General features: G+C 36.4%; 1 protein-coding gene and 1 pseudogene across 1 annotated transcript; both read right to left on the reverse strand.

Annotated features, from left to right (window-relative positions):
* Nucleotides 1-930: 930 nt before the first annotated feature.
* Nucleotides 931-2,139, reverse strand: LOC149663960 (uncharacterized). The gene is made up of 3 exons (XM_089842120.1): nucleotides 1,898-2,139; nucleotides 1,662-1,824; nucleotides 931-1,597 (listed from the first exon to the last, which is right to left on the reverse strand). Exons 1-3 carry the CDS (start codon nucleotides 2,052-2,054, stop codon nucleotides 1,027-1,029), a joined length of 891 nt encoding a protein of 296 aa, XP_089698246.1. The 5' UTR covers nucleotides 2,055-2,139; the 3' UTR covers nucleotides 931-1,026.
* Nucleotides 2,140-19,093: 16,954 nt separating this feature from the next.
* On the reverse strand, nucleotides 19,094-20,012 carry LOC149663961 (uncharacterized; annotated as a pseudogene).
* Between the last annotated feature and the right edge of the window lie 6,946 nt (nucleotides 20,013-26,958).

The raw sequence follows: 26,958 nt of genomic DNA on the forward strand, positions 1-26,958 counted from the left end.
CCAGCCAACATATTTACCACCAATGACGAAAGAATCAATGCTAAACACAGCCCTAGATTTTTTTAAAAAGTGGAACTTTCCCAATTGTGTTGGTGCCATTGATGGCAAACACGTGCAATTAGTAGCTCCTCGTAATGCCGGATCACAATACTTTAACTATAAAAGGCACCACAGTATTGTTTTAATGGCTTCATGTGATGCAAATTATAAATTCAATTACGTTGATATTGGAAATTTTGGACGGATAAGTGATGGTGGAGTATTTGCTGCTTGTGATTTGGGAAAAGCTATTCTAGACGACGAGTTTTTCCCGAGCCCAAGGAAAGTGGAGAAAGATGGAATTGATCTTCCTTTCTGTTTTGTGGGGGATGAAGCTGTCCCACTCCAAACCCATTTAATGCGACCCTATCCTGGAAGATATCTCCCTGATGATGAGGATATATTCAATTATAGGCTATCTCGGGCAAGACGCTGCATTGAGAATGCGTTTGGTATTTCAAGTGTTCGGTTTAGGGTTTTAAGAAACTCAATTGGCCTAGATCCTGAAAATTGTTGCGAAATAGTTAAAGCTATTGTCTGCTTGCATATTTTTTTAATGCAGAACGACAACGAATTAAGTGTGAAAACCTACTGTCCGCATAAATTCTCAGATTACATCGATGAAAACGGAAAACTGCAAGAAGGAGATTGGAGGAAAGACCTAGTCAATGATAGTTTAACCAAGCTTTCACGTCAGGGAACTAGAGGACACAAACAAATAAATAGAGTAATTAGAGATTATCTTAAAACCTATTTTAACGGAACTGGGAAAGTCTCCTGGCAAAGTCGGCTCAGAGATTAATCTGGATAAAGTTATTGTTATGTCTAAACTGAAACTAAAAAGTACTAATAGTTTAATTCATTAAATGCTTGTGTAATTAAACATTCCAGTATGTTTGTAATATTGTTTATTTTGACAACAAACGACGAATAGGTTTATGAACAAGGGTTTATTGGTATCCATTAAAAGTAAAACATACTAATTATTCAATCATTTAAATCTCTAGCCCTCTTTTCTTCTTCTTGCTCAGTAATTAAATCATCAAGTAATTTTAAAATGCCTTGTTTCGCTTTTCTTTGATACTTGGGCTCTAAAGATTTTAAGTCATCTTCCAAGCTCAAAAGGAATAATTCTTCTGATGACTTAACTTTGTTCTCACAATCATTGCTCAAAATCTTTGTGTTTTCTTTCCATATTTTGAGTAAAGTTTGTTCGTATGGGTCACTTTTGCTTATTCTTGGCTTTTTGCGGGAATGAACCGCAGTGTCATTTAAATTGTTATTACTATTCTTGGATGCAGGTTTTTCTTCATTGATGTTTTCATTTGCGAAGACAGAGGTACTTGAGCTTGTTGAAGGTCTCGATAGGTTGTCTGACACACTGGTTTTCCTAGATACACTTTCTAATTCTTCCTCGTCCTCCGATTCTCGAATTTGATTAATAACAAAATCTCCCACGTTGGTTTCTATCACCAATTCGGGTTCGACTTCAGTCGACTTGCCATTTTCACATATTTGTACACTATTCTTTTTTGGATTAGTCATGCTACTTGTTGTTCTAAAACAAAAATAGAGTTCCTTTAAATCAAACGGCAAATGTAGAAACAATCAGTTTTACATACTTTCTGGGTTTGATGGTATCCTTCAGAAATTCCATTAACTCAAACAGTTCCCATTTGTCCCTTGTTGATATTCCACTTCCACTTAACTGTGAAGCGGTTATAGACTTTTTCTCTCTAACATATTTATCTCTAAGCTGCTTCCATTTTGCCTTCAATTCCTCAACTAAAAAGACGAAAATAATACTTAGATTATAGTTCAAACAACAAATTTGTATATAAGCCTTGGTCATACTTACTAGGATATTTCATCCTTTCCGAAATTCTAATCCATGCAGCGTCTTTGTTTCTAGTATTTTTGTAGATCTGCAGTTTAGTATCCCACAGCTCGGGAAAACTTCTCACTTCATTAATTATTTCTTCCTCGTTGATTGCTAAATTATCACGGCAACTCATTTTCTCGCCCGGAATTTTCCAAAAGTTCTACGATTTTTTAGAAGAGAGATCGCAGACCGGAAGCCGGATATAGTGAGGTGCGCGAAAACTGCGCGGAAGCTCTTCAATTGGTCGCGCGGGCGCGATCTGTGCGAAAATCTTTGACACGCCAAAGATTTTTGCTTCGTTCGCAGAGATCTACGCTTTCAGCTTAGAGGCGTATTTTTGATGTGTGAACGATATTCGCCAAAGGCGTACCACGCGCGCGAGCGTTACGTAACGAGCAAAGCGAAGAAAATCATATAGTCTGGACAAGCCTTTAGCCAAGAGTTGTTGAAGACGAAGTGTAAATACTCGAAGCTAATTTCGTGCTCCGAAAAGTAGAATCCTTCATTGTCTGAAAAGAACTTTTTACTCTCGGGATCTAATTTGAGGAGTTCTCCCGCTATCCAAGTCAGATAGATGTCCTCTAGGATGATAGCATTCTTCCCAAAAAGAATAGGCAGATATCCATCACGAGTCAGGTAATCCAAAACACTAGTGACCATTTTCTCCTGATCGAGTGCGTAGAGCCATTTCTTAACATCTCGGTCCTGGGCAGCCTGTAGATACGAAACCAGTAAAGTCAGAAAAATAGTGGAACTTATCATTTAACGCCTATTCACCAAATATTTCAGATTGTCGAAAGCTCCGCCATTTTTCACAATTATAATTGGAATTTCCGATTTGATCAAGTCCGAGAGGGTGTCGATGCGATTGTAGCTTTCCGTCGTGAACTCCGTCCGTAAGAAACAACCCAAGAAAAACAGAATGAAAGTCACTCCGATCAGCCAGGACGCAGAGAGCAACCGACATGTAATGTGTGGCAAAACACAGGGAATCGCTGTAGGGAACATAATTATGTCTGATTATTTAAATTTAAGCGAGCTCTTAATCGCGTACGTTCAGCGCAGAAGAGCGACGCGTTTTCCCAGGCATTTTCTAGGGTTTCTCCGGCCATTTTCTTGAAAACATTCTTGGTGGGCATCGATTTGTATTTGTTGGTTACGATGGAGTGAGCGACGAGCAAAGGTGACAGAAGGACCAAAGTGAACACAATAAAAATCAACACCTAATTGAATCGAGAATTGAAATTAATGAATTGGGCGGTGAGCGAAATGTTTATGGTGCGAAAAATACTAGAGTTTCCATATTTAAGAAAGACAAGGAAGTTGACAAGACTCTCTTCGGGGCGCCGGTCACGATAATCGTCCTGGCAGTATCGAACACCGGAGACGGACTGAAATATTCATGTCGGCCACCGAATAATGCACGTGGCATGGGAAACAGAATAAAAGGAGCATTCTAACAAATATTAAGGATTATGAGAAATTATTTTATGAGTAGAGCTAAATTTTGGTCTCATTTCTCTTTCACGCACTATGAAAACATCAGCCGCAGTAATTAATTTGGAAAAGTCGTCAAAGTTCAATTTATTCCCTTCGTAAATTACCCTAAACACGATTGCAAAAATTATATTAAAGTAAGATATAAACATGATATTATTGAATGAATTTGGTTTTATCTGGAAATATAAGATCCTCATTCGAAAACGGATTTACTTAATCGAGTATTTAAAAGAAAACCAAAACTCATCGATTAAGGATTAGAAATTTCGAATAATCGCCGGTTTTTAACGTTCAAATTAAACGAGTCGAAACTGGCGAATAATATTAAAATTCTCGAATATTCCCACACTCGACCCACAACCATGAAGCTGCAAGTTAAAACACAAGCACTTCCGTTTGACCCAACCCAATTACTCGAATCTTATTTCAAGGAATACAAAAAATACTTTATGTTAAGGGATCTTTTGAAATAATCCGCTATGGCATTGTATAGTAATACTTGGTTCTCCATCACCCACGACTCCTGATAAGAAATATTTAAAGTTCAATTGCCAAAAAGAAAATAACACTCAGTGACACACCACCGAACGTTTCAAAATTCACCTCCAGTGTCGTCACGTTTACGAGAGTCTCTTGGGTGTACCTACAATTTAGATATTTCAAATGGGCAATTACATTAAACATTTTAAAATGCAATTAGTACCTGTATTTAAAATATCGATTATTTCCCATAAATTCCAGTTCGTTCAGTGCCATTATTGGAGTTACCAGAAAATCCTAGCTTACACTAACCGAAACCTTTAAAGGCTGTAAAGAGTCGCTGATAGATTTCTCGTTTTTCATAAGTAAACAGGGTTGGCAAAAATTGAGTTTTTTTAAAAAAAAACAAAAGTTGTGTTTTTTATTGTTTAAAACACGATTTGTTGTTTTAAACTGTTTTTTAAACAAGTAGAAAAAAACAGTAAAAAACACAAAAAAAACCTAGTTTTAAACATGTTTAAAATCACTCTTGCAGATCTAATAGTCAAATATATTATACATCGCGGCTCTCCATTTAAGCCACTACTCCCGCTAGCGCAAGGCGCTTATTTTCACAGCCTGCTTGATTAAACAAAATGGTCTTGGTTTGGACCAAGACAGAAAAAACAAACGATGAGAGTGACGTTTGTCAATTGACTGAAGATCCGACATTGCGATTTTTCTTTATTTATATTAATTTATTCCTTAATCACAATTTAATTCAATCAACTTATTTAATTGTTAATCGATTTATTCCCTCCAAATTAATTGAAAAAAAAACATATTTGAGCTTTTTCAAGAACAAATTAGATTTTCCGAAATTATTTTGTGATATTAATTATTTTGAAGGGAGTGCGTGTTAAGCGACCAATACAGAATATGTGAAATATTCTACTGACTGTTTAAAAAGAGCAAGAGCTCCTTAAATTTAGAATTTCAAGGTGTAAGAAATTGTCCGTGTGGAATTAGAACCAGGGACCACTTGAACCCAAAGCGAGTATCATACAGCTTGACCAACAGACCACGAAAACGTATTGAGAAAAAAAACACGAAAAGACGAAATCAAGAGCTCCTAAAATTTAGAATTTGAAGGTGTAAGAAAGGGTCCTTGCCAGGGTTGGCAAAAATGTGGTAAAAAAAGTTGTGTTTTTATTGTTTAAAACACGATTTAAAATTAGATTTTCCGGAAACATTTTATCATGAAATTAATTATTTAAAAGGGGTAAGTGTTGAGGGATCTATTTTGAATATTTGAAATGTTCTACTGACTGTTTAAAAAGAGCAAGAGATCTTTTCAAAACGAAAATGTAATTTTTAATAGCGGATACAAAATGAGGGTGATGGGTAAAATTGTTCATTTAACCCCAAATGTCCAAATGCTTGATTTCTTTTGTGGCCACTATTAAGGAATTTTCGCTTCCATACTGCAGAGTTTCATGGTCAGAATTCATACATTTGAAACTTCACCACCGCTTTCTACTTTGTAGGCGCTTCATGTTTTCCATTTACGGATTAAGCGTATTAATTTTAGAACTGTCAAGGGCCTGGCTTTAAATATTACGCGTACTCACTTTAGAACAGTAAAATGTACCAACAGTGTAGAAAAACGTTGTTCCTTTACCTTAGGTAGACGACAAAATAAGTTATTCCAAATCAAGTTATTGAATATCATTCCAAATCAAGTTATTGAATATCAGTCTTCAATACAGATTGGTAACGGATAAATCAACTGGAAGGGTTTCCAAACAATGAAACACTCATATGAAACAGTCAAATTATTGCAAGGTTTTGACTGAAGCTTATTATTTCTATTATTTAATATTTTCGCTCATTTTCAAATAAAACGAGTTAAAAATATTCGAAATTCCTCTCCATAGAAAACATGTTTTAAACTGTTTGTTTAAAACGATTTAAACAAATTAATGTTTTTTTTTCATGGCTGTTTAAAACAAATTTTAAACCAAAGTTTAAAACAATTTGTTTAAAACTTGCCAACCCTGTTAAGAGTCCTGTTGAACCGCTCGACTACCGTAGCTTTTTGCTCGGAATCAGGGGCGAAGAACTCTATCCCTCTTCTTTTTAGTTCTGAATGTGCTTGCAAATAGACTCATTTCCATGACCACTTTGCACCCTCTTAGGTGACCGACCAGACTCTAAAACAGCCTTTAAAGCTATAAGGATGGTTGGCCCTTTCTTGTCCTTGGTCGCTACCACAAAGGCGTACTTACTGAAAACGTCTATGCAACAGAGAAGGTGACGAAAACCAAAACTATGACGACTTACGCTTTTCAAATCCGCCAAATCAATCTGCCACTGTTGGTCGATTCCATACACAATTGTTCTATTTCTTGGAAAACTTTTCCTAGCACTCCTGTGTATCTTGAGTTTTCAGTAAATCTCTTTCAACGAAACATTTAACCCCCGCTCTTTAGCCGCTCTATATAAACCCTGCACGCTACCGTAGGAACCCGGGACGGACACATTAGAATAAATCTCTTTTAAGTTCTCCATTAAAGGTGCAATTCAGGGAATTTTGATAATGTCAGAAGAGAAAATCACTAACTTCTATAATTATTATAATAAAAACTATTAATATAACGCTTAAGACTTTAGGGTATTTAAAAATGACTCGGGAAACTAGTTAATAGGCTGAAAGCAGCCACCTGGCTATCACAACCTTCCATGGCTTAATACTATAATTGAATGAAACAAAAATCATAAATGAAACATATTTTATTCTGTATGACATAAATTTTACAAACAAATCCAATTTCTGAAACCTTCACCATCCATGTACAGTCCCGGACAAAAGTTTCTGGACATTTTCATTTGGCTGCCATTTTGTTCCTATTTGAGCTAGAGTAACAAAATAGGACTTTCTAAATAGGTTTACTTCTCAAATGTATTTTAAAGTTACAAATGACACTGTGGCGCTAATAGGGCGTTAGCCATAGCGGAAATAGTAAAGCCCCCCGATAATTACGTTACGAAATAATGCTTCAAATGGATCATCAATGCTATCATTGCACGCGTCTTGCCACGTAGAATCAGAAACTGTTTTCAAATTGTAAATCGGTTCAGACAATCAAAAGTTATGACAAAAAACATGACGATCAAAACATTGGCAAATAAGCCTAACGATTATTTATTTTAACTGTATATCAATATTTTAGCGGGTCGGAAAATATATATTTTTCAGTCAATCCTATGAGGATTTTTAATTTAATAACTATTATTGTGCTTATTTACCATGTATTCTATGTAACCCGTATTTTCTGATGTTTTTTTAGTAATATATCGCATTTTAACTCAAGTAATTGTACTTATTCTCCAAATTCGTATTAAAGCTAATGTGAATCAAATTTTATTTATGATGTTTTAGCAGTAATGCTTTATTTTAACTTCTAATCAACTACCAAACTGTGCAAAAACTGCCGTAATACCACGTTTATGGTATTAAAATGTACTCTTGTTCTAACCATGTAACTCGCTTAATAACCAATACACAAAAGGAGTACACCTAGAACCGCGTCGTAGCTTAATTTGTAAATGTATTTTGCAATGTAGACCTTATCTCAATTAAAACTGGTTCTTAAGTATAAGAGAAACATAAACATACATGGAGAGACCTTAAAATCGTACAAAGAACAACATTACGGGAAGGGTGTGTGTAGAAAGGGCCTACTGAACCTATATAGAATTACCAATAAATCATATCCTAAATGTACACAATATCCTAAAGATACACCTAATAATAACAATACAAAACATGAGTACACCTAGAACCGCGTCGTAGCTTAATTGGTACCTTTTGCAATGTAAACCATATCTCAATTAAAACATGTTCTTTAGTATGACATAAGCATACATGGCGACCTCAAAATCATACAGAGAATAGCATTACAGGATGGGTGGGGTAGAAAGGGTCTACTGAACCTATAGAATTACCTATAAATCATCCCCTAAATGTACACAATATCCTACAATACCACTAGAGTTAAGTGACACTGAATACCTTCAACACCAATAAATTACGTGACGTCATACCAATACACGAAAAAAATCCCCTATAAATTCAAATTTCCCGCCAACAACATCACGTGATACGTGACGTCATCAAACCCCCCAACCATATTTTCCCCCTTCAGGCACGGTACCATCCAGAGAGAAGAATGAAAAGGGGGAAGTAATGAAACCCCCTCCGCAGGCCACAGGGAGTACGCCTTTATACGACAGTGAAACTGGCGTCTTACTCTTTAATAGCTCCTCGACCTCATGCTCAAATCGAAAAGTGTAGCTATTCTTCAATATATCGGAAAGGCGAAAGGGAACTGTAAAAGAAGGACGGACGCTGATCTCAATTATAGAGTGCTGTCAGAAGACTCAGTGTGACGTCACCCATGCTATTTACCCATAGAAAAAGCGGTACCAAACATGGCCGTCCACTGTCAAATTCAAGCCCGTGACGTTTTACCTTGGCACTGACGTGACAAATGAGATAGCTTTATTAAGATAAAACTTTACATGTCTTAGCCGCCCATTACCAATTTTTTTGCGCTTAATGCAAAAAATAGGTAACTGGTATTATAGAGAGCTTTTAGTTGGAGGAGGAGCTGAGTCTCGTGACATAATTTACGCTGCCATTTTGGTGGGTTTAAAGCAGAAATGAATCGGAGACCACCCAATATGGCTACCAGAAGAGCGGTAAGACTTAGGAGGGTGTGGCGTACTACTATCTCATCTGAAAGCTCTCTATAGGTCAAAAAATCCTAAATTATAGCGTATTAAGAGGTCCAAAATATGATCTATTTATAAGTTCAGACTTATGTTAGTTTTATGTTTAAAATTTTTACAGAAAGTATATTCCTCGTGGTTTTTAACCAACATATAAAAAATAAAGTTATTTATACGATAAATTTAAAAATTATAGGTATTTATAGGATAAATTTAAAAATTATAGGTATTTATAGGATAAATTTAAAAATTATAGGTATTTATAGGATAAATTTAAAAATTATAGGTATTTATTGGATAAATTTAAAAATTTGTATCTCCCTTAGATAAGACGTGATATCGCCTTTAATGTATAAGGTAGGTTTATGCAAATGTCTTCCTATGGTTAACTCACCTGTTTTGTTGAAATAGTTGAAATAATTCATGTGTTGTTTTTCCTTTGAGGCTGCGTGAAATAACAACGTCAGTTGGAACTCGTAGTTGGAGAGCGAATAATGGCACTATGCCACTCCCGGATCGTGATAAATGGGGGAGGAAAGTTTCAACTACAAAATGTTCAATATAGAGACACTGCGCAACTTTGACGTGCAAGGTGAGGAGTGTGTAGTAGTTTGTGTCACGATTTCCAGTGGGCAAGATCACGTGATACGATTTTAGCGTTTTTATATTCTTTGGTGAAAGAGGGCGGAGCCTCCGAGATATCTAGGCCCATGCATGTAGCGAAGCGAGAATATTTTTTTACTAATTTAGTTCGCCGTGATTTCCCGCTTGGTGGCGCTTTCAGCACCGTAAAATAAACAAGTTCAGCCTCATGACCCCGTCGACTGCTACAATATTAGGGCAAGGTATAGACGTAGAGCGGTTAAACCGAGGTTGCGGATAGTTAAAAAATGTTTTTGAAAATTTCCGAGGACCTTTATTAAACAATCATTCCAAAGAAGAAAAGGATAAAAATGTTTAGGTTAAAAAATGAAAGATTTTGAAGGGGTAAAAAATCCTCTAATGGTATATGAAAACTGTGAATTAGCAACTTCAAGAAGTTTTATTTTACTAAAAAAACAACGATGTTAAAATCTCATAATTACTTTTTTTCCATACAATTTAAGCAAAAGATTGAATAACAAGTCGGGAAAACCAAAATATTACCTCTCCGTGTCGAGAAGATTATATAACCTTAAGTATCCAATGAAAACGTCGACCTTTTGCCCTCATCCTTTCCCGCGCTTTGCGCTTCCGCATTTCATCCTTACTCTCAACATTATCTTCCTCCATTTTACATATAAAAATCAAATACTCACAAAAAGAAGTGGCAAAAACCTGCTGGCTCTTTACAACCACTTAATTTGACTTAATATCCAATTTCCAACAACAATAATATACCGGTAGTTTAATTGACAACCTACTAGCATCGAAATTCTCATAAGGAATGGCTCCCGCGGATAAAAAACGGCAATTTTCAACTAGGTGGGCGTTATCTCATAAGATTTGAAAAATATCATTTGTCTTTTTTACCAATGCCTAACCGTTTGGATTTTTTAAAGCAGTCTTAGCACCAAAAAATATTTTTGAATGAGGATAAAAAAGGTCTGTCCTCTCGTAATTTTTTAAGCTTTTATCATGATTACTCTATACAACAGTAACAAGGAGTATAAACGCATTAGTGGAAGCAGTATTTTTTTCCCAAAACAATCTCGCTTATGTTTATGCAATGAATGAAATATATCACAATGCACGGGCCTTGATAGATATAGGAGGCAATGAAGGAAATATATCGCATGCACGGGCCTTGGTAGATATAGGAGGCAATGATAATCTCTCTCTTTGCACGAGAGGTTTATCTTTAATATTTAATTAAATATAATTATTTTTAATTATTTTAATCTTCAATAATTAACATTAATAATAGTTAAATCGTTTAAAATAAAGTTATACTTATTATCTTCTCAAACTTTGCTAATATTGACGTTTAAAGTGAAGGGTACCCCTCTTCCCGCTTTCTTCAAATTTTGGGGTATATATACGATTCGTTTCCATTATAATAGTAAGGAAAAACCGCAAATGCGAAAACCTTTGGTAGCGATCCTACCTTAGGGAGGCTAGACGTTTCTCGTAACCCTAGCTGATCGCCGCGTATATCCTAAAACCAAACGATGATAATGGAGTAGAAGCCAATGATACAGATTGGTGTCTATGTGGAATAGACGGAAGACCAGTGGGTGGTGGTGTTAGAAGGCAGTGTAAGTGCAGACGGGTGTCAATGTGGGATTGACAAAGAACAGAAGATGGTGGTGATTAGAAGCCAGTATGTACAGACTGGTGTCCACGTGGAATGGACGAAGACCAGAAGATGGTGGTGATTAGCAGCCAGTAAGAACAGACTAGTGTCCACGTGGAATGGACGAAGACCAGAAGATGGTGGTGATTAGCAGCCAGTAAGAACAGACTAGTGTCCGTGTGGTATGGACAAAGACCAGAAGATTGGTGGTGTGAGAACTCAAGTAGAGGAGCCATTTCCGTGACTGTGAAAGCAGTTCGGAAATGGCGAACACGTTTGCTCCGATACGCAAACTGCGAACGCGGTCACGTGGGTGTAACAACGGACAGACAGACACACACACAGACAGACAGACACACAGACAGACACGGACGTTACAGAACCTCTCCTGGACTACGTCACACGGAGAGGTAAAAAGTGAATAGCCCCTAAAAAATTACGTTAATTTAAAGGTGAAACCTTTCTCTTTCATAAAAGTTCTATCCTATGAAAAACATTAACATGTACAAAAACGGGCCAAGCCTCGCTCGTGCCCTCGTAAAACGTTCTGAGATCCCATGTAGAGCCAAGTCTGCCTTTTGTTCTCATTCAATCGCCAATTGAACAATTATGTTATAAATTAAGTCCTTTTCCTAATTAATAACCAATATATTGAAAAGCCTCGGCCTTTTACGGGCGTAACGGTATTGCCAGTTAGTTATCATTTATTTATTATCTGATATTTAAAGTAATTTTGTGAAAGTAATCTTAATACGAATTACAGTTCTGGTGCCAAAAATGCAGAAAAATAGAGCCTTGTTTTATCTAAAGGAAACTGGACTAAACAAATGAAATACTTTCCTAAGAAATTTACCGAAATGCGCATCCAAAAACATTTTCACCGCTACATGGCAAAGAAACATTTTCAAAATGGCTATAGAATGTTTAAAGCCGGGAAAGTTTCCAAAGTACAACTCAGTATCGGTGCCACTTTCAATGATGTACCACTGAACGTACCTTATTGCCTATTCTTGAAGAGTAAAGTTCAAGCATCATTTACTCTAGCAACCGCATATAATGTAGCAGCTAAACCAAAAGGGTGTACAGGAGCCGTGGAAAAAGGAAAGTGGAATTGTAAAGCTGGTAAAGGAGGAGTGTACATTCACTTGTCAGCTCTCCTATGGCACATGCTTGATTGCTTACGAGTAGGTAAAACATTCATTCCTGATGACCAAGCATGTACCTAGAAAGAGAGACAGTGGGTTGCCCCAAATTTTAAAGGCGCATTAACCACAAAGCATTTTGAAAACATACAGTTTGTACAACACACCCAGCTAAATCGAGTGAACTTCTAAATCAAAAGAGTGAAAAGTTAAAGAAATATGGCTCACTTAGAGATAAAGGAAAATTGGAGGACGATCAGAAACTCCAACATAGAACATCTAAACTGTCCACAAAATTACAAGGATCTTCTAAAAGTATATTCTTTGCCAAAATATTAGAAGAAAACCATTTTTTCCCCCCATTAAGGTGCAGTTAAAAAACTGATATAATGGATGTAGTTACGATAGAGAACACTAACGTTACAATACCACTGCCTTTAAAAATATTTGATATTAGTTTGTGCAATGAAAATTCATGTCTCACCATTGAGAATGCTATTGGCAAGACATCGCCAGTTCTAAAACTAACTCTTGAAGCTGCTCAAAGATTAAAATCTGACACCAAAGCCCAATCTAACTGTGATATGTGGAAAGCCGAGCGATTACAACGACTCACAGCTACCAAATTTGGAGCTATTTGCAAGAGAGAGAAAGAGGTGACTGCGTGTTTCATAAATGGCCTCATCACCAGTACGGATCTGTCAAAAAGCTAATTTGTCCGAGAAGGGTTAGACAATGAAAATGCGGTAACCAAAAATAAAGAGAACTGAGAGGAAATGTAGAAACATTTTCATTTGGTTTTTGCGTTAATCCCTCTTTGCCAGTGTTAGGCGCAACTCCTGACAGATTAGTTTTAGACAAAACTACCGGAGAATATGGTTTGTTGGAAATGAAAACGTTATCAAAATGTAAGTTTTAAAATATTTCTGTCAGGAACGCTGTTGGTAAAAGGGAACCGACTGCCAAATTCCTTAAAATCGTTCTTTATACTGTGATAAAAACCATAATCATTAAATCCAAATACAAGGTCAGTAGGGTATTAGTGGCCTACCATGGTGTGATTTAACAGTTGACTGTGGTGACGATGCACCATTTTTAGAAAGGATTGTTTTTAACGAGGAGTTATTTAAAAATAAAATGTTACCAAAATTAACTTACTTTTATGCTAGTCATGTGATACACTTTTTAAAAAAGCAGCCGGAAACCATGCCAATGTTTTAAAAGAGATATTTATGTGATATTAACAAAAGTTCCTACATTAAATTTTTTGTATTAAAGTTCACTATTTTCAATTTTGACCAATGCAAATAGGCACATATTTTCCACACTTTTTCTAGTTGCGTATACATACTGTTAGGGAAAACTGTGTTAAGTATATGATATTTTTTCCTCTCCGTGTGACGTAGTCCAGGAGAGGTACTGTAACGGCCGTGTCTGTGTGTGTGTGTCTGTCTGTCTGTCCGTTGTTACACCGCGTTCGCAGTTTGCGTATCGGAGTAAACGTGTTCCCAATTTCCGGACCGCATTGACAGTTCACAGAAATTTGGAAAATTGTATTTTTTTCCGTTGGCTACTCTATACTTAAGTTCTCAGACCACCATGTTTGGTCTTCGTCAATCCCATATTAACACCTGTCTGTTCTTCTTGGCTTCTAATCACCACCATCTTCTGTTCTTTGTCAATCCCACATTGACACCAGTCGGCACTTACACTGGCTTCTAACACCACCATCCACACTGGTCTTCCGTCTATTCCACATAGACACCAATCTGTATCATTGGCTTCTACTCCATTATCATCGTTTTGTTTTGGGATATACGCGGCGATCAGCTAGGGTTACGAGAAACGTCTAGCCTCCCTAAGGTGGGATCTCCACCAAAGGTTTTCGCAATTGCGCTTTTTCCTTACTATTATAAGGGAAACGATTTCCATATATATACCAAAATTTTAAAAGAATCGGGTAAGAGGGGTACGCTTTAATTTAAACGTCAATATTAGCAAAGTTTGAGAAGATAATAGGTATAACTTTATTTTAAACGATTTAACTCTTATTAATGTTAGTTATTGAAGATTAAAATAATTAAAAATAATTATATTTATTTAAATATTAAAGATAAACCTCTCGTGCAAAGAGAGAGATTATTATTGCCTCCTATATCTACCAAGGCCCGTGCATGCGATATATTTCCTTCATTGCCTCCTATATCTATCAAGGCCCGTATATTGTGATATATTTCATTCATTGCCTCCTATATCTATTAAGGCCCGTGCATTGTGATATGTTTCATTCATTGCCTCCTATATTTATCAAGGCCCGTGCATTGCGATATATGTTTCACAACAACAACAAAAATGGGAAGCTCCTCTCAGAAGCATAATAATTTCTTTTCTCTGTATATGAAATGAAAATATGGATAATATTGCGCTTCTTCTTTAATGGTATGAATCCTTGCCTGTCTATTAATATTTTACGTAGGAGTAATACGTTTTTAGCGAAGTCTAGAGAGGATAAACACAAGCGAGATTGTTTCGGAGAAAAATACTGCTTCCACTAATGGGTTTATACTTTATACTCCTTGTTGCTGTTGTATAGAGTAATCATGATAAAAGCTTAAAAAATTACGAGAGGACAGACCTTTTTTATCCTCTTGTTTTATTCTTAATAAGAATATAAAACATTTATTTTGCATCAAAAAAATTTTTTGGTGCTGAGATTGCTTTAGAGAAATCCAAACGGTTAGGCATTGGTAAAAAAGACATGTGTAAGCTATTTGCAGAGATGATAATTGTTTTACATGTTTTTAATAAGACTGAAGCTTCCACTATTGTGTTTATGCTCCTTGTTTGTTTAACTGAAAACCATCTAGGTGTAGATAACAGTCAGACCAAAAATTTCAAAAATACAGTGTGGAAGAGATCAGAGCAACACCTACCTTTGTGGAAAACCCCCAAAACCCCTGACGGACTACTTCACTGCAGTAGATTTTCGAGCTCGTATACAGGGTGTGACATGTGCCATTGTATGCAAATGAGAACGTGCAACAAGTATCATAGTGAATATCGTTTAATGATACGCACTTTGAAACGTTAAAGACCTACGATTAAGCTTAGGAACTAAGGCATCACACTACAAATTAAAGGGCTGTTTGGTAAACCCATCAGCGTAAATGTTCGATGTGCCTACCGTCGTGGTGTAGGCACTCTTCAAGACGATTTACATGCCTTGTATTACGTTTTCTAGCATTTGAGGAGTGATTCGTTCAATTGTACTTTGAATTCTGGCCTTCAAGTCGTCTACATTTAAAGGTTCTGTTGCAAACACCATCCCCTTAACATATCCCCATAAGAAGAAATCAAGTGGGGTTAGGTCATTGGATCTTGCTTGCCATGGAATTGGTCCACCTCTACCGATCCAACGGTTTGGAAAGTGCTCAGTTAGCCATTGGCGAACATTGACCGCCCGATGTGGTGGCGCACCATCCTGCTGGAACCACAGGTCCAGCATCACTGCTAATGGTAATGCGTCTATCGCATCACTAAACTCGTGGCTTTGGCCTACTTAGATAAGGAATCCATACGAGGTTACGAAGGTCAGAATTTTCCGCGGCACTGAGAATTCGGCACATTAATCAATCAAACGTACGCGTCGTTACTAACAGCTTAGTTCGTATAAACCTTGTAAGTCCTGTTTCGTAGACGAATGGCAGCCTACTCCAACCGAGAAAAATTGGACATGACGTTTATTTTGGGTGAATGTCGCGGTAACGTTCAACAAGCGGCATTGCTTTATGCCGAACGCTTCCCAAACCGACGAAGGCCGGTTCGAAGAACCTTCACGAACATTAGAGACAACCTACGAGATTTCGGGAGTTTCGTCGTGCAAGACCGTCAACGTAGAAGAGACCGTCAACGTAGAAGGGACCGTATAATTGGTAATCATGATAGGGAAGTCGACATTCTAGCACGTTTTGAAGCCAATCCTCATACTAGTAGTAGAGCGGTCGGAGAAGAGGTTGGTCTAAACCATTCAACCGTTCTTGCCATTTTACATCGGCATCACTACCGGCCCTATCATATCCACCTCCATCAAGCCTTAACGGACGATGACTACCTAAGACGTCAAGGCTTCTGTCTTGCCATGCGCGAGCTAATTGAAGCCGATCCATTGTTCTTAAGAAAGGTTCTTTTTTCTGATGAGGCGACATTTCACAGGGATGGTACGGTAAACCGACGAAATCCATACCGGTTACGGAAACATTACCATAAAATTCGATGGAAGATAAATGTTTGGTGTGGCATTCTGGGGAACAGAATCATCGGACCTTTCTTCTTCGAGGACAACATTACTGGTGACAGGTATTTGCACTTCCTGCGCCACGAGTTTAGTGATGCGATAGACGCATTACCATTAGATGTGATGCGGGACAGGATGGTGCGCCACCACATTGGGCGGTCAATGTTCGCCAATGGCTAACTGAGCACTTTCCAAACCGTTGGATCGGTAGAGGTGGACCAATTCCGTGGCCAGCAAGATCCCCTGACCTAACCCCACTTGATTTCTTCTTATGGGGATAGTTAAGGGGAAGGTGTTTGCAACAGAACCTTTAAATGTAGACGACTTGAAGGCCAGAATTCGAAGCGCAATTGAACGAATCACTCCTCAAATGCTAGAAAACGTAATACAAGGCATGTAAATCGTCTTGAAGAGTGCCTACACCACGACGGTAGGCACATCGAACATTTACGCTGATGGGTTTACCAAACAGCCCTTTAATTTGTAGTGTGATGCCTTAGTTCCTAAGCTTAATCGTAGGTCTTTAACGTTTCAAAGTGCGTATCATTAAACGATATTCACTATGATACTTGTTGCACGTTCTCATTTGCATACAATGACACATGTCACACCCTGTATACGAGCTCGAAAATCTACTGCAGTGAAGTAGTCCGTCAGGGGTTTTGGGGGTTTTCCACAAAGGTAGGTGTTGCTCTGATCTCTTCCACACTGTATATATTTTAAATCTAATCAGATACGCCCACCCAGTTGAAAATAGACCTATTAAATTTGCCGGAGCCATTCTTGAGAATTTTTCTTTGCTTGTAGGTTGTTAATTTATCTACCAGAAAATATTTGTGTTTGGAAGTTGGATATTAAGTCAAATTAAGTGGTTGTAACGAGCCAGCAGGTTTTTGCCGCTTCTTTCAGTGAGTATTCGATTTCTGTATGTAAAATGGAGGAAGATAATGTTGAGAGTAAGGATGAAATTCGGAAGCGCAAAGCGCGGGAAAGGATGAGGGCAAAAAGGTCGACGTTTTCATTGGATACTTAAGTTTATATAATCATCTCGACACGGAGAGGTAATATTTTGGTTTTCCCAACTTGTTAATTTTACTATCTGTTACACGTTTTGAAAACTTTGTGTACTCCTACGTAATAGACTCTAATCGGTAAGAGTACAAGCAAACTTTCCATCCCCTCGCGCGATAAAGGGGGGAAACTAGCTCTCATACACATTGTGTCCATCATAATCAGGCCTTGAGATCCACACTCACACACTCTACAAAACCATGATCAGAATAGGTAGTTTTGTGTTTTACAAAACCACAGGTACTATAAAAGGAGAATTTTTATTATAGGTACGTCAAAGAGACTCCAAAAATTTCAGTCATTGAAATTTTCAATTAAAAGCTGAGATTAAATTTAATTGAAGGAACTTAAAGCATTGAATAACCCCGGAAACCATATTTTAATTAAACTAACTCCATTAGCAGAATAATTAGTTTAACCAGTTAAAAATTTTCATATGGAAGTTGAGAAATAAAATTTTATTGCACACAATTAAATAACTATATAGAACCCGGAACTATATTATTATCTCACTCCATTTGCAGAATAATTACTTTAGATTTAACCAATTTCAAGTTAAAAAATTGTATATGAAAGTTGAGAAATTAAATTTTATTGCAGACAATTAAAGAATAGAATAGAACCCGGAACTTTATTATTATCTAACTGACTCCATTACCAGAATAATTTTCTAAACTAACTAATTTTTCTGTAAATCCGATTGAACGCTAGGACCTTTAAAAGGAAAGAAATTTCAGACTTTTCATTGTTTAACTTTTCAATTTAAAACTTTCCTATAGTTGGTTTAGTTATATCACTTGATAAAATTACTAAACGATCTGGGTATAATTTGTTAAACAGTTGGTAATTATAAAACTCCAATTTACTTATATAGCATGCCAAAAAGCTTAAAAATTTCTTCTAATTGACTCGTTATATTTTTAGACACGCCAGTTTAAAAAAGCCGAGAGTCGTTAATAAAAAGCCCAGCATTGTTTCTGGTGACGCGCATTACCGAAACGCTGCGTAGATAGAACACGAGTCTAGAAGATATACCCGATGCCATAACCCTACTGAAAGGCAAGCACAAATTTAAATTACAATTCTGTTAATTATTATCTCCAATTTATTTGAGAGATTTAAAGAATACCAGCCCTGTTACTTTAGTCTTTACCTTATCCTTCAGGCTATTGTCACTTGTCAAATAAAGAGCGTCGATAGCGCATTCTAGCTTAAAATCGCCATCTTCAAGTTGATTCCAGAACCCGTTTTCGTCTTAATAAATACAATCATTTTACAGAGTAGCAGTAGGATTCGGATATTAAACTAAAAGCTAAGCAGAACAATAAAAGGTTATTTACAAATAATTATGTCCGAGTTTAGACAGTGCGAGATATTCTTGATTAAAAGCAATCGCTATTAACTAGTGTCGTCTTAAGCTGACCGAACACGTATCAACCATTTTGGCTAATCACATTGGTAGTTGACGTTGATAAGAAGCGCGAAAACACAGTCCTCAACGTTATCAATATTAATGCTGTTTGTTGAGATGGCCATACGATAATCTTAGGCTTTACATGTCATGCATACTATAAAGATAAGTTAAATCATTTGTGGTACCTGTATACGCCTGGTCCTAGCCATCTAGCCCTAGCAATTTAACAAAGTTTTTTAACGTTGTCTTTTTTAAAACTATTAAAATGACCTTCATACTTTCGATCCCAAAGTGGCATGTGATGACATCTTGCCATTAATAATTTTACAATGCCAAACACAGCAGCATATAGATAGGGCCCAAGTGGATGATCCGTCTGAAATCTTCTCAAAAAGGGTTCCAATTCACAAGCAATTGTTTTAAAAAAAGCAAGCTTAGCCAGCATGAAAACATCATCTACGCCTTTCTTAACATTTGTTATAGAAGTTGTAGAAGGTAATTTTTTGGATGAAGAAATGTAAGTTTTAATTTTTGGATATAATTGTAAGGCTCTCTCAGCGCAACTAGCATTCTCAACCCAACGGATGGAACAGAACTTTTTTGGAAAAACATTTGATCCTATAAGTTCTATGAAATCTGCTCTTCTAGCTGGGGAATCTTTAAAAAGAAAGTATATGCCACGTAGAAAAGCAGTAACATGGAATTCGGCGACATTGTGACCAGTTTATAACGCTCCATTTAGTACGTGAAGTCCACATAATCCGAGATCTCATATTTTGGGTTTCTGTTTCAACCTCTGTCTCTTCTTTAAAAAGTCGAACGAATTTCCAATTTACATTGGGCCCATCCATACTGATTTGAAGTATGTTATTTGTATTCAATGGAAAAATTCCTTCTTTAAATTTTAAAAGTATATTCTCAGCAGATGCATGACCAAGGAAAACCGAGTTAAGTTTCCTTGTAGACACTCGTTGCTCGACTTCATTCCAAAACCTGATGTGAAGATCCATTTGACCTTTTTGCGATACTTTATTTAAAGCTTCATCAAAGCAAATAACGAAATTCTCTATGCCTTTTAAACTTTCCATTAGTTTGTCTCTGAAGTACGGTGCCAAGCCATAGCAAATGAGATAACGCACTTTATTTTCTTTCTTGGCAAAACCTTGCGCTATCTGGCTGTCAGGAAACATTTTTTTATATATGATGTTGTCCGAGGGGGAAACCACTAAGAAAATTTTGTACACCTGATTTCAGATTTCAAATGACTTCAATTGAACTATCATCGACTTCATTTGACTTCAAAGACTTCACTAACTGTATTTGATTTCAAATGACTTCGTAAAATTAAAAAAGACTTCAAGTGACTTCGATATAATTTATAAAGACTTCAGGTGACTTCAATACAATTTTTAAAGACTTCAAGTGACTTCAATATAATTTATAGACTTCATTATGACTTCAACATAATTTATAGACTTCAATGTGACTTCAATTTAGTTTGTAATGATTTCAACTTACTTCAACATAATTTATAGACTTCAATGTGACTTCAACATAATTTATAGACTTCAATGTGACTTCAACATAATTTATAGACTTCAATGTGACTTCAACATAATTTATAGACTTCAATGTGACTTCAACATAATTTATAGACTTCAATGTGACTTCAACATAATTTATAGACTTCAATGTGACTTCAACATAATTTATAGACTTCAATGTGACTTCAATTTAGTTTGTAATGATTTCAAGTGACTTCAACATAATTTAAAGACTTCAAGTGACTTCAATATAATATGTGAAGACTTCTAGTGACTTCAATAGAATTTATAGACTAGAGCCGATTTCTATTTTTTCTCAAGACTTCATTAAATTGCAATAATTGAAAAGTATCTATGTACTTTGCTATTAAGTACTAAGGTGCAGAGCAACCAAAAGCAAGTATCGATGCCGAATTATATGGCGCAGATACAGCCCGAATAGTTTTGGTCCTTTTGATCGCCGCTTGTGTCTCACTCGCAAGAATTCTGCGGCGGGAAAAATATGATCACGTGATCGGTCGCCATTTACGGAAAGATTTTTTATGGCATAGCTAACTCGATCACGTTCGTGAGCGCGTGGGCTGTGTTTTTGAAAGTGATTATCGTCTGATTCATACTCGGATTCATGGCTCAGAGAACTAGATGGCGCAATTTTTAAATAGGCAGCTTTTATGTCGTATTCTCTGACTTTTTATTATTTTCTTACACATTTCGAAATTAAGGTTCCCAATTTAGTTAAATAATAGTTTATTAAGCCAATAGGTGATTATATAAAGTATTTGGTCTTGCTGAACTTGTTAAAAATAAGAAATCGTCATCACGCCGTGATTTTTTACGTGACTTGACACGTGATTTATAGTTAAGCCGTGGATAAAGAATGCGCGACAGGAAATTTGTTTTCAAACTATCCTACAACATGAAAACAAATTTCCTCATGCGCTTTTTTTATCCATGATCTTATGATTCTGAGCGCGATCGCCATTTCTCCAGACTAGATACGTCACTCGATAGTGACGATTTATTATATTTTTCAATTAACTAATCCTTCTTTATGTATTTACCTATAAAACTTAGTAACAAATAAAAATATATCGTTTCGTGTTCGTACGAAATTTTTGTATTAAAAATCCCTGACTTTTCCAGGTTATCCCTGACCAAATTTTGCCAATATCCCTGACCATTTTAAGGTGCTTACCAGAGCCCACTTCATCACACCTGGCTCATATTTAGCATTGCTCGAAGCTTGGTTTGATATACCAAACGAAATCCCTGACATATCCCTGACTTTTTAGGAAAACCTTTAAAATCCCTGACTTTTTCCCCTTATTTTCATATCCCTGACTTTTTCCCCTTATTTTTATATCCCTGACTTATCCAGGTTTTCCAGGTTATCCAGGTTCCGTACGAACCCTGCGGTATGATTAGCCGCCGACAATAAGTCCAAAAAGGCAAAAAAATACTGGGGGAAAGTGTCTGGCACGAGGGTCTGGTTGCATTGCACCCCCAAAAACGGCCGAAAATTGAGTGACCTCTGTAGAGGAGGCGTTACTCCAAAACGGACCAAGACTCTTGAAAATAATAGTTGTAGAAGAGGAAATTTCCATATACGATTTTTAAAATAAAAAAAAACCCGCAAACCTTAAACAATACTTTCGTATTCTTTGACTAACATAAGCTGTGTAGCTTGACCGTAAACATTAGAAGTGAAGTGCTAAAGAACCTTAAAATTTCGCAAAGTAAGCTTATCACTGGTGTATGTATTGTGCCAATCAGGTGGAATATTGCTCCATTCCAAACCTAGTGACCCAATCTTTAAGAAACGAAATGAGAGAAAAAAATTCATATGCAAGGAACTTCATGAGACTTGAATAGATTTGAAACGGAATTTCAATAGACTTCAAGACAATTTTAACGGATTTCCTTGAACTTCAAGAGATTTTTCAAGAACTTCATATGTCTTCAAGAGATTTCCAACGGACTTCATCAACTTCGAGAGATTTCAGGGAGACTTCGTATGACTTCAAGCGATTTCCAAGGGATTTCCGAGAGACTTCGAGAGATTTCCAAGAGACTTCGCATGACTTCAAGCGATTTCCAAGGGATTTCGCATGACTTCAAGGGATTTTCTAGGGACTTCCTAAGACTTCCGAGATTTCAACCAAATTTTGCGATTTATAGAGACTTCAAAACTAATTTATGGACTTCAATCGTGATTTCAAAAATTTTGTACACCTGATTTCACAAGTGGTTTCCCACTCGCCGTAAACCATTTTAGGAACGAACAAATTTTATCTTATTTTTAGGAACTAACAATTTTAACTAAAAATTAAAATTGATAAATTATTCAAGTAAAAAAACTGACTATTACTTTGGTTTTATGTTAAGACAAGCTTTACTTATTTAGTTTTCCAGTTTAAAAAAAGACTAAGAAAAATTAAGTTTCGAACTTTAAACCTAAGTTTTTAACTGAGAAACAATTTAAAAAAAGAAATATGAATTATTTGTTTTAGTTTTTAAGACTTAGCTCACTTAATAATTTTTCTTAACTTTGAATGAATCATCTGAACTTCGACAAAAACAATTTACTTTTTTTTGAAACTTAAGTTTTTAAATAAGCTTGTAGCATGGTTGAATTCTGCACATGTTCTGGAAGAAGTCTCGCTTTTTTGTCTATTACTTTATTTCCACGAGTAGAAAGTAGCCGTTCATTTGATACTGATGACGCTTGAATAACCAAATAATGTTTGTCCAACTTAGCAAGATGAGGAATCTCAAGATATTTCTTCTTCCAGTAGTCAAATATTTTAGATTCAGATAGTTGAATTGGTTCATCTAGACACCTGTTGGTTCATCTAGTTACTTGTTAACTTCTTTGCTTAGTGAGAGCTCAGCAGCGCTTTATTTAGCTCATTTTGGTTGACTCTTTCATCACCTTTGAAAATAAAATGTTAATATTAGATTTTTTTAACCCCTTTGAAAAACCTTATAATACCTCTTAAGGCTTCTATGATTTTTTTGGATGTTTGAGGTTGGCACTTCCACCAAATTCTCAGATGTATTTATAATCGATCAACTCTCCGTTTTAAAAGTTGAGAAGAAAACCATTTTTCCTGTTGTTTCAGCGAAACATCTTTGCGTCCAGTATCGTTCCAATAAGATATAGTTCTTCATTACGGAAATCAGGGAACCTGGACGTTAAATTTTTGAGAAACACTTGAGAAATCTCAACTTCCTAACAGCATGAGACAAAACTCGATTTTTTTAAGTTCTTTCTCCAAGAATTGAACTGCAGGGTACACTAGATTTATTGTTGGGTGACTATCACCCTCAAGATCTTTCGATGATATTTCAAATGGTTCCAAGACATTGATTAAAGTTTATATAATGTCCCATTCGTTATGTTTCTAATTGAAAACAGAGCTTTTGTCGGCGGTAGTCTTAGTTCATACAATCGTTGTTACATAAAAAAATTTGCTATTCCAGCGCGTCTTGACTTCTTGAACCATTTTTTTGGTGTTGTTTTTGGATAACCCAAACAAGTTAACTTGATCATCACTAAGTAACTTACCCGCTTGAGCACTCGTTTTGAAATGACCAAGGCCCGAGCCTTTGTCAAAATATCGCTCTTAAATTCAGCTTTTATAATGTAATATACAAAACGAATGAGGATAACGAGTAAGAGAAAAACACTTGAAGATTCATTCGATACACCGGGAGAAGGTAGCATTAAATAATAATAATAATCTGAGCTTTGTCTATGAAGGATTTCCACACTAAGCCTGTGGCTTGTTTAGAGGTGGGTCCCTTTGCATTGCATAGAGGGTTGGCGGCTAGCCCCTATGCCACAGCTAGCCTACAGCGCCCTATACTAACTATTACCGTCAACCTCTGCAAGTTTTGATGGAAAGGAGAAACCGTGTTATACCACAAGTGGGGAGAGAACTTGCAAACTCAACGCAGAAGGATTTGTTCTCTGATTTTCACCCGGTGCCACAGTCCGGGATCGAACCCGGGATCCTCTTGCTGCGAGGAGAAAGCGCTAACCGCTACGGCACCCCACTAAAAAAAGCTAAAAACTCCAAGGAATGTGACGTAACCTACCTGGTTGAACGAAAAGAAGACGAAGATCTTAGAAGAATCGAAAACTATCATCTACATAATATACCCTCCGGACATTACAAATCACTGAATCACATTGTAGAAACTATCAATACTTCCAAAGTATGTGAAAAAAACTGTTTCTTTATTTCATATTAATGAGACGACGGGGCATGTGAAACTAGAAAACTGTGCCTCTAGAGATACCAAAATTATCTTAAAGACACTTGAATCACTCGCCCCGATTTTGGGTCACAAATACCCTCTCAATATAAAAGGGTTAACTACCACGTACCATCTCAATTATATATTTATCGCGACCTGGTCGAAGGGAAAATTGTCGGTAACATCCACGCCCCCCTCTCACGTATCATACCTATCGAAGACAAGAAACACGGGGATACCGTGCGCCATATGTTTGTCTCACCCCATTACGTCACTTTGTCAAAACATTATATTGGAAAATTATCTTAAAACATGGATATCTACGGAGTTGAAAAACTTAAGTCTGGTAAGTGGTAGGGCTCCATTTTAAAAGCGGACTTTAGCGTTGTTTGGCTTCGTACGAAATACTTTTATCACCCGTAACCCACCGTGACACGTCCCCTCAGTGAGTCTCTCACACAGTGGGACCGCGGGCGCTTTCCTTTTCTCTTAAACCCATTGACAAGAGTCTCCTTTCTAGCTTTGAGGCATATTAAAGTAAGGCAGTAGGCATATTGGCAGGCACAACTAATAACAGAATGGACTCTAGTGTTAGTATTTCTTGATTCGTGAAGTTCGTGGTCTTGTCCTTCAAAATAGCATTTGCGAAGCGAATCAGTCCGATTTTAATTAAATTTACGAAACTAAGCGTAAAATATGACTCAACGACAACGCGTAGCGCCTTTTTCCCCCAAATCTTAAGTTTTAATGTCTAGAAGAATTTTATGAGTAAATATTATTTCTTATTTGAAAATCGTAATTTATAAGCACTCGTGATATCAATCTCAGGTCAAATTTGAAAGAAAACTAATGAGCTACACGTTTTACTTGAACTTTCTATTTTTCCAATTCTAAAGAGTAAAGAAATCTTCCAAAGACTAGAAACTAGAAAGGTTTTAATGGACTTAGTTAGAAGGAGTTTAAGAAATTTTAATTTTCAGGGAAGGAGTTGGGAGGAGTTTAAGAAATTTTAATTTTCATGGAAGGAATTGGGAGGAGTTTGAGAAATTTTATTTTTCATGGAAGGAGTTGGGAGGAGTTTTACATTTCGCTTGGCGGAGTTCTGCGGAGTTGAAACTTTTGATTATGGCATTGGGAGGAATTGGAGTCATTGTTGCGTATTGCCTTGGAGTTGGAAGGAGTTGCAGTTTAATATTTTCATTTTGCAGCTCTCTAAATTATCGCTTACAGGAAATAAGGGTTTTGTTAAACGACAGAAACTCACAGCATTATCCGAGGAAGATGAAATATATTCCAGCCTTTATGTAGACATGTTTAATATCACTCGATACCTGATAAACTGCGTTTCTATGAAATTAAAATTACACAGAAGCAAAGCTTGATTTTGTCTTATGGGTAAACTTCCCGCGTCGGGCAACGTTTAAGCCGTATTATACGTCTCAAAGCTTCAATTAGCTCCTAAAATTCTATTTGCTCAGGACCAAGCTTTAAGCATTAAAGCCGCCCAATATAGTTACACTAGAACGGAAACTAAAATATTCACAATATCTTAAACACATCAATCGTACACCAAGTCAATAAATAACAAAATTAAGACCGAGGAAAAAACACCTTATCTTGAAAGATTAGTTTTGGAACTCTACGCGAGAATACAACTTAACGCTTTGTTTATCAAAGAACAACTTAATGCCTTGAGTAAGATTTAAAAATAACATTAAAATTTATCGTCTTCCATACGAAGATAGAAGAAATTATTTTAGAATAAATCAAATGCATTTTAAAATGAAAATTAAAAAAATATCTTTAATCTTAGAACCTATATTTTTTAAAGAAAATAAATAACTTTTTACTCTATGTTATGGGCTTCATTTATTAGCCTACAAATTGAAAACTTATCTTTAATATTAGAACATTATCTTTTAAAGAGAATAATTTTTTACTTTATATTATGGTCTTTATAAATAGTAAGCATACAAAATCAAATATTGACAGGGGTTCCTACAAAAAAGAAGAGAGAAAACGCAAAAACTAGGCTCCCCCGCCTTAACAGTGGCCGCCATCTTTGTGGCCCGTACTGGCGTACTACTCTCTGTCATCCAACACTTATTATATCCATGTTTTTTCAAAACTGCATATCGCACAACCAAAGCTAGTTTTATTTTGCTAAGCTTGCTTCTATACTTGGGATCAAAAGTACTAATAGAGTAATAAACAAAAGTCACTTTTTGTTTACCCCTCTTGGCGCCTAAAGGATTGTTAAGTTCCACTTCGTCAAGGTACA

Source organism: Phalangium opilio, unplaced genomic scaffold (genome assembly GCF_054372755.1).
Source record: "Phalangium opilio isolate 3A_F unplaced genomic scaffold, DU_Popi_V2 ptg000061l_1, whole genome shotgun sequence".
In the NCBI taxonomy this organism is placed as follows: Eukaryota; Metazoa; Arthropoda; class Arachnida; order Opiliones; family Phalangiidae; genus Phalangium; species Phalangium opilio.